The 8791-nt window shown below is 65.4% G+C and overlaps 1 protein-coding gene across 1 annotated transcript; it reads left to right on the top strand.

The window, feature by feature from the left end:
• Nucleotides 1–273: 273 nt before the first annotated feature.
• Nucleotides 274–7977, top strand: LHX5 (LIM homeobox 5; the record flags this gene model as incomplete). The annotated part of the gene is made up of 5 exons (XM_080717972.1): nt 274–446; nt 2355–2578; nt 3118–3395; nt 3984–4149; nt 7610–7977. 5 exons carry the CDS (start codon nt 274–276, stop codon nt 7975–7977), a joined length of 1209 nt encoding a protein of 402 aa, XP_080574098.1.
• Between the last annotated feature and the right edge of the window lie 814 nt (nt 7978–8791).

Here is an 8791-nt window from a genome sequence, read left to right as displayed (position 1 = left end):
AAGGCCCGCAGCCACCGAGACACCTGGGGGAGCCCGGGGCGAGCGCGGGGGCGCGGGCCGGGCATGAGGTCGTGAGCGCCACCCCGCCCCCACCCGCTCTGGGCAGCCCAGCGCCAGGCCAGGGCTCGTCCAGGACTTGACGGGCCGAGTCGTGGTCCAGCCCGGACTCTCCCGGCGGCGGCCAGCGAGAAGCAGCGGCTTTGGGGCCCGGAGGCCCGGGGGCCAGCGGCCCAGAGGGAGGGCGAGGCGGCCCGAGCCGCCGGGCACGGGGCTATGATGGTGCATTGTGCGGGCTGTGAGCGGCCCATCCTCGACCGCTTTCTGCTGAACGTGCTGGACCGCGCCTGGCACATCAAGTGTGTCCAGTGCTGCGAGTGTAAGACCAACCTTTCAGAGAAGTGCTTCTCGCGCGAAGGCAAGCTGTACTGCAAGAATGACTTCTTTAGGTAAGAGGCCCCGACGCCCGGCTGCCTGCGAGCCACCGCGGCGCTTCAGCAGGGCGCCAGGCCGCCCACCCCGGCAGCCTCCCCGGATGGCCGGAGAGCTGAGAGGGGCCCCCGCCAAGCTCTGCTCTCCCGTCCTTCGTTCAGGAAGGGCCCGAGCCCAGCCGGACCACCGAGGTCCCTGCTTTTCGCTGACCTCCCTCCTGCGCCTGCGGGAAGCTGAGCGGCAGTGGGGCAGAAGAAGGAGGGAGTCCCGACAAACTTGCCTTCTACCCCTTCTTCAGGGGGCAACCCCGGGGACAGGCGCTGCAAAGCTCCCAGCGATTTTCCCTGGAGTTAGGGGTTCCCTGGAGGCACCCTTTTCCCAGCAGAATGCTTAAACCCAGAGGGTACCCTCCTGGACAAACAAACTTCCCAGCTCCAGAGGGAGCCCGGCCTGAAAGGTCCCCCTGGCTGAAGAGACCACCAGGAACCGGCCCCTCCTTCCCGCCCACCCCGCAGCTCACTTAAATATCTTCTCTCCTGTTGAAAAAAATTCAGTGGTGAAATGGAGGCGGAAAATCAGGATCCTTAGGGTCTAGCCGGGGCCGGTTCACCTGCCCCTCCAAGTCTGTTTTGGGGCCTCCCGCAGGCGGGGACTTATAGAGCTGGGAAATGCTAAGAGACTGGCTAGAAGCCTGTGCTATTTGGGGGCGGCTCAGCCCTGCCGGTTTTCTCTGGGCACCCAGAGCCGGCTTTGTGAGTGTGAATTCCTGGCGCTGGGGTGGGGGGGGCGTGATTAGCACCCTGGAGGAAGGGGGCCCAGCGCCCAGCCGCTCCCCGCTCCCTCCCTTGGCACCAGGGAATTTGAATGGGAGAAAATGTCAGTGGCGCCTTTACACGTGCAAACCCGGCGCCCCTTGCAAAGCCCTAATGATTTTTGATAAGGTGTATATGGCCAATTACGCTGCTGGATAAAGCCAAAAGTGACTTATGGCTTCTAATGCCCTCACTACATCAATGTCACCCAAATTCATCCTGTTTAGAGACCTAGGTGTGAGTAGACGTGGGGTCCCCAGAGTCCAGAGCCCTCTCCCTGCCCCTATCCTGCACCCCACCCCTCTCTTTTGGGCCCCCGTACCACCCATTCTGGGGGAGGCCTCTTTCTCCCTGAACCCAAGAAAAGAAAAGAAATTAGGTCAGGAAGGAGGGAAAGTAAGGACCCCCCTTGGTTCTGGCCATGCAGGGTTTAGGATGAACTCTGGTCATCTTCTCCTGTTCCTTGCTAGGGCCAAAGGCGTGTGTGGGTATGGGTACTGAAACTCAGTTTACCCAGTCTTCCCGCAGTCTACCCCTCTAGGGCCTGCAGTCCTAGCTCCAGGATAGCTTCAGCTGGTCCCCACGCTGGGGACCAGAAAGACTCCCAGTTAGACCTGGGAATCAGTGGCAGGTTTCTTCTTTCTCTTTTATGCCCAGCCCCAAAGAGGGAGGCTCCCCACCTTACTGCTAGGGCCAGCTGGCCAGGAAGATCGGTCCTACCTGGACCTTTAGACCTTTGCCAAGAGGCAAAGCCAAGAAGAGGTCCAAACCCCAGCTGCCTGGCTTTAGCCTTCGTGGACTCCAGGCACGGGCTCCCAGAGCTGCCCCAGCAGTTTGGGGCAGGATGCACACTGAACCCCGCTTGGCTGCACCCCCTGCTTGATTTTTTCCTAGCTCAGCTGAATCCAAATGTGGCCGTCCCAGCCCCAAGAACATCCCAGGACATTTATAAGATTTCTCCTGCCCTGGCCAAGGACCACAGAGTTAGGGTTCCATTGGACAGATGTACAAAGAGAGGCTTCTGGGAAGCCGGGGCAGACGAGGCCAGGTCAGGGGCTGGAAGGGAAGCGAACCCCAGGCCCCGCCTGCAGCGACCCGGCGCTGTGTCCGCAGGCGCTTCGGCACCAAGTGCGCGGGCTGCGCGCAAGGCATCTCCCCCAGCGACCTGGTGCGCAAGGCTCGGAGCAAAGTGTTCCACCTCAACTGCTTCACCTGCATGGTGTGCAACAAACAGCTGTCCACCGGCGAGGAGCTGTACGTCATCGACGAGAACAAGTTCGTGTGCAAGGAGGACTACCTGAGCTCCTCCAGCCTCAAGGAAGGCAGCCTCAACTCAGGTATGGCGGCCCCTGGCCCTCGCCCCGCACCCCCTCCTGCCTGGCCCTCTCCGGTCTGTGCTGGGTTCAGAGCTCGCCACCGCCCTGACGCACCTGCTCGGGAAAGGGACTGGGAGCCGGAGCCCTTGCCCAAACCCTTCCTCTCTCTATTCAGAACTGCCAAATTCACCGGGTGTCCTTTGGGGGGTCCTAGTAATTTTGAGGTCTGTTGGGAAGATGGTCACTAGGATCTGGGTCAGAGAGAGAGAGAGAGAGAGAGAGAGAGAGAGAGAGAGTGTGTGTGTGTGTGTCCTGGTCCTCTCTGTGGGATGGTGAGTTTTTCTGCAAAGCATACCCTCCCGGTTCCAGCACTACTTGTGATGGAGAGGACTTGGGAAGGCCCCTTTCCAAGGCCCAGCCCGGCCTGGAGAGAGGGCGCCGTCCCGGGGAAGGGGCCTCCCAGGTTTGGCAGGGAACACAGCGGGCGGCCTGGGCGGGCTGGGACTGGGGGGGGGGCACCGCTGACTCCGCTGTCCCCTTCCCCACCCGTCCGCCCGCAGTGTCGTCCTGTACGGACCGCAGTTTGTCCCCGGACCTCCAGGACCCGCTGCAGGACGACCCCAAGGAGACAGACAACTCGACGTCGTCGGACAAGGAGACGGCCAACAATGAGAACGAGGAGCAGAACTCGGGCACCAAGCGGCGCGGCCCGCGCACCACCATCAAGGCCAAGCAGCTGGAGACACTCAAGGCCGCCTTCGCCGCCACGCCGAAGCCCACGCGCCACATCCGCGAGCAGCTCGCGCAGGAGACCGGCCTCAACATGAGAGTGATCCAGGTGGGCGGGCGAGGCCCTCCTCCCCAGCCGGGCCGGCCTGGGGCGCCGAGGTCCGGCAGGCGGGGAACTTTGAACCCTGCTGTGCTGGACCTGCGGCTTGGGGGCCCTGTCACTTCGCCTCTCTGAGTTCCGCTCCCTGCCCTAATCAACGAAGAGGGTTTTATATATTATATATAGTCTCTCTAGGGCCAGAACACCGCCCTTTCTCCCCATTTTTCCAAGCAGAAAAAGAGGCGATTCCGCCGCGCGCCCTGGCAGGCTGATGGCCAGAGCCCGGCCCCAGAGCCGGATCCGAGGCCAGAGGCTCGTCGGGCGGGAGGCCTTTATAAAGCGGTCAGGCCGCCGGCCAGCCGAGGACCAGGAAGCCCGAGCCTTTATGAGTCGCCCCACGGGTCCGCCAATCCTTCACCCCTGGCTGGTCGGCCGAAGCCCCTCTCCACCCCCGCAGGCCTAATCCGGCCCGGGCCCCGCCTCCGGGGAGTCCTGGTGCGCGAGAGGCGCTAGGACCCAGCAGGGGCGGCCCCGGCAGGACGGGGGGGGGGGGGAGGGCACCCCTGACCCCAGCTCACTGCCCCCTCCTCCGCCCAGGTGTGGTTTCAGAACCGACGGTCCAAAGAGCGCCGCATGAAGCAGCTGAGCGCGCTGGGCGCCCGGAGGCACGCCTTTTTCCGGAGTCCGCGGCGCATGCGTCCGCTGGGCGGCCGCCTGGACGAGTCTGAGATGTTGGGGTCCACCCCGTACACCTACTACGGAGGTAAGGGGCGCCCCCGGGGCGGCCGCCCCGCACCTGCGCCCGCACGGTTCTGGGCGCACCGGCCCGGTCCGGGCGCGCTTTGGGCGCGCGGAGACATCCCGCTGCCCCACCCATCGCCGAGGACACTGGATCAAGGACACCCGCGCGGCCACCCACGAGGGCCCGGGACACAAAAGCTGACGCGCGCACGCCCGGACAGCTCTGCGGACGTGGACACGCGCGGCGCCGCCGGACACACACACACGCGCGCACACACACACACACAAGGAGGGGCCGCCAACACACACAGCGCCCTGTCACACGGGCTCTGCCAATCCCCCAGCACCCACCCCACACCTGGGGCGCGCCCCCCGCCCTGCCCCTGCGCCTGGGCACTTGGCAAAGGCCGGGGGCGCGCTTGGGGCTCTGGGGGGACCGTCCCGGCTGCCCCGGTGTCTGTGGGGTGTGGGGGAGGCTGTTCTCCGAGCTCTTAACCCAAGCGCGCAGGGGTCTGTCTGGACTGGGGGTGTCCGGGTGTCCGCTTTCCATCTTTGGGCCCGGGGAGCCCCAGTTTGCATGGGAGGAATTTGGAAGTCGCTGCAGCCCCGATGTCTTCGCCTCCCTAATTTTCTCCCCCTCCGGTTTGGTGACGCACCCCCAAACCCCACTGCCCCCTCGGCTCCCCCATCCTGCTCTGGAGGCCCCGCGCTCCGGCACACCCCGCTGCTGTTATTTCCCGGCCTCGGAACTTGGGGGGCTCCCGGTGCCCGATCTGAAAGGCGCCCCGAGCTTCGGGGAGACCGCGCGCCCGCCCGGGGCCGGTAACCCAGATTGCGCGAGGCGACGGCGCGGGAGGGAGCGGGGCGCGCATCCAGGCGCTTCCAGGAGGGGGGTTAGAAAAACCCCCACCCGCCTCCCCGGGTCCCGAGCCCGGTTAGATTTGGAGCCGGAGGCCAAAGTCCCTAAAATTGTGGAAACGCGCAAAGCTGGGGTTTTCTTTTTTCTTTTTTCTGCGGTAGCAGGATGGGGACCCCAGCCCGGCCTGGCCTGGACCGTCCGGGTGGTGGGCGTGCCCCGGGGGTCTCCGCTCACCCACGCCCTCTCCCAGGCTCTGGGGACGTTGGTGGGGGCGGGAACCGGCCCCGGACCCCCCCCCCGCCCCCCGGACCCCAGCCCGGATAATTAACCGAGGTTCCCCGGGAGGAGCGGCGCGCCCCGCACCCATCCTGCCGGGTGCTGGGCAGGTCGGGGGGCCGGACACCGGAGCCCCCTCTTTTTCCCGGGTGGGGGAGCACTCCCAGCCCCCGGCGCGGCAGCCCCGCCTAATCCGCACTGGGAATCCCGGCGGCGGCGGCGGCGGCGGGCGAGAAAGGGGCCGGGCGGCGGGGCGGGCGGCGCCCCGTGGGAGCGCGCACAAAGCCCCAGCTGCGGCTTTTGTACCTCTGCAGACGGCGTTTGTTCCAATTACCTCCGCCCGGCCGCCATATGGGCGGAGGCGGCCGGCGCGGGGGCGGCGGGGCGCGGCCCGGCCGGGCCCTCGATCCCGGCCCTTGGGGGGCCCAGATTCGCTTCCCCCCACTTTCTCTTGTTTTTTTTTTTTCCGCGAGAATAGAATCGGTGGTTTAGAAAAACGTAGCGGGCGATCGTTTCAGCTGCTGTCTACACTGTCCCCAAGCCGCGCCTCCGGACGCCTCCTCCCCAATTTTGAACTAAAGAATTTGGGGGAAAAAATAGAGGGTGGGGGGCGAAAGGGGGTGTCCGGAACTCGGCCGGGGATGAGACCCCGGGGCTGGGCTGCGGGACTCTGGGCTCTGGACGCGCTCGCTGATTTTCCCGCCGTACAAAGCGGGCTGTGGTCGCCGGTTCGGGCAGCGGGTCCTCCGCATAGGCCGCCCTCCGCAATTCTAGGGGGTCCAGTCTGCGGGGGGGGGGGCGTCCCTAAGAACCTGCAGGAGAGAATGCGGGGGAGGCCGGAGGGTCGACGCAAAGGGACTTTGTCTTAGGAGAGTGGGCGCGTGGCCCGGAGCACCCTGCGCCCCGGAATCTGGGTGGGGGGGAATGGGGGGAATGCGCTTCTGTGCAGAGAGAGAGAGAGAGAGAGAGAGAGAGAGAGAGAGAGAGGGAGGAGAGCGCCCTGGGCTATCCCCGGCTCCTCTAAGGGCTTGGTGTCTCCAAATGGCTCGGAACCTAAGAATCTTGGCAATCAAAACTGGCTGAGGCTGGAGGATAGAGGCTCTACCCCGGGGCCAGCAAATCTCCTCCTCCTCCTCCTCCTCCTCCTCCTCCTCCTCCTCCTCCTCCAAGTCTCCAGGCCCAGCTTTCTCGTTTCCAAGCCAGACAAGACCTTTCCAAACGTGCGATCCCGCATTCACTCGGACAGTAGCCCAGTAGCCATGGCCGTAGTTGTCGGGCCAAGCACGCGTGAGGTCGGTGGGGACGAGGAGGGGGCGCTGCTCCCCCCCCCCTTCCTCTCAAGTCGGTCCCCTTCCCGGCCTCTCCGCCCGCGCAGCCCGGCGGGCCCTCCAGCTCCGTCTCCCTCCGGCCGCTGTCTCGCGGCTTCTGGGCACCTCCGATTTTCCATTTTGTCCTCCTGGCTCCTAAGTCTCTTCGACCTGCATCCTCGCGGTTTCCCCGCGTCCCTAACCGCGGCCGCCCATCTCTCTGTGTGTCTTTTGGGTCTCACTGGACCTGCGGCCTCTCCAGTCCTCGGTCCTCGGGCCCCTGCGGAGTCTCTGGGTCTCGGGTCTCTTCTCCGCGCCCCCCGGGCCGCCTCTCACTCTGAGCCTTGGCCCCTCTCTCCCGTCTCTTCCCCTCCGTGCCCGAGTCTGTCCTTCTCCAGCTGTGAAGACACTGGGATGGGCGCTGGCTGCCCAGCTCCGTCTCTGCGCGCCGGGGACTCTGTGACTTAAAGGCTCACAGCTGGCCGGGCCGGGGCCTCCATTGTCCCCCCGTCTCTCTCCCCGCGTTTGTCATTATCCCCCTAACCTCCACCCATGGGTCTACCATGCCTCCCACCATCTGAAGGGGCCGGGCCTCCGGTTCCTTGGCCCTCTGCGGGCCTCCATCTAACCCGGGCCAGACTCCGGCTCTCCCTTACCGCCCCCCTCTCCACCCGCGGGCCCCTGCACCCCGGACCTTCGGTGCCCTGGCCATTGGCTTATTTATTTACTTATTTATCTTTTTTTTTTTTTTTGCGGGTCTGGGGATGGAACCCAGGGGCGTTCGACCTCCGAGCCACACCCCCAGCCCTATTTTTCATCCTTTATTTTGAAACAGGGCCTCGCTGAGTTGCAGAGGGCCTCACTAAGTAGCCGAGGCTGTCCGGGAACCCCGATCCTCCGGTCTCAGCCTCCCGAATGCTGGGACGACCCGCGTGCGCCCCGAGACCCGGCTCCTGGGCCTCTTCGGACGCCCTCCCTGGGGTCCCGCGGGCCCCCCTCGGCCCGGCCAGCTCTCATCTCTGGTTTTTCCTCCCCCCTAGACTACCAAGGGGACTACTACGCGCCCGGAGGCAACTACGACTTCTTTGCGCACGGGCCGCCGTCGCAGGCGCAGTCCCCGGCCGACTCCAGCTTCCTGGCCGCCTCGGGGCCCGGCTCGACGCCGCTGGGCGCGCTGGAGCCGCCGCTGGCCGGGCCGCACGCCGCGGACAACCCCAGGTTCACCGACATGATCTCGCACCCGGACACGCCGAGCCCCGAGCCGGGCCTGCCGGGCGCGCTGCACCCCCTGCCCGGGGAGGTGTTCAGCGGCGGCCCCAGCCCGCCCTTCCCCATCAGCGGCTCCGGGGGCTACAGCGGACCCCTGTCGCACCCCAACCCCGAGCTCAACGAGGCGGCCGTGTGGTAAGGCCCCGGCCCCGGGCGCCGCCGGGACGCAGCCTCCAGAAACCAAAACGCCGGCCCTCCCTCGGGGGTCCTCTCCCGGGTCCGCGCCCGCCCGGCAGCGGATCCCTCCCTCGGGCCGGGCGCCCCTCCAGCTCCACGCGGCAGCTCGGGCCTCGCTCTCCGGCCAGCAGCGAGCGGTGTCCCGGGACCGAAGTCGGCGTGGCGGAGGATGCCAGCGCGCCCGGCCTCCGGGGGGGCCCCAGCACCTCGCCGCCGCCTCCCGGGAGAGAGGGTTGAGGGCGGAGGCCGCGGGGTCCTCCCCACCCAGCCTCTCCTGCAACGCAAGTGGCACGCTGTAATCTCATTTCTCGGGTTTTCCCCATCTTTCAAAAAGAAAAAAGAAAGGAAAAAGATTCCAAGGGAGATGAGAGAGAGAGAGAGAGAGAGAGAGATGGATGGATGGATGGATGGATGGATGGATGGATGGATGGATGGATGGATGGATGGAGACTGGAACCCGGGGATCCCAAATCCGGCTTCGCGCTGGCGCCCCCTGCTGGCCAATCTTGAGGCCCAAGGTCAGGTGGGGCGCAGCAGCTCTTCCGACCTTGATGTTTGTTTTGAGCCCGAGGGTCCAGGCTGGACCCCAGCAGCGAGGCCCGGCCCGCTCCGCCCGGCCTCGGCCCCCAGACCACCCTCCGCCCCCGGGCCTGGAGGCCGGCCGTCAGGATGTATATTATACTTTTTTGGAAGTCGAACGCTTCTAGTTTCTTTATTTTGTATAAAGAAAAAACAAATAAAGTATGTTTTTGTGTTTACTGTTTATTTATTGTACT

Source organism: Muscardinus avellanarius (assembly GCF_963383645.1).
Source record: "Muscardinus avellanarius genome assembly, chromosome: 21".
NCBI lineage: Eukaryota > Metazoa > Chordata > Mammalia > Rodentia > Gliridae > Muscardinus > Muscardinus avellanarius.
This window is presented reverse-complemented; position numbering and strand designations above follow the sequence as displayed.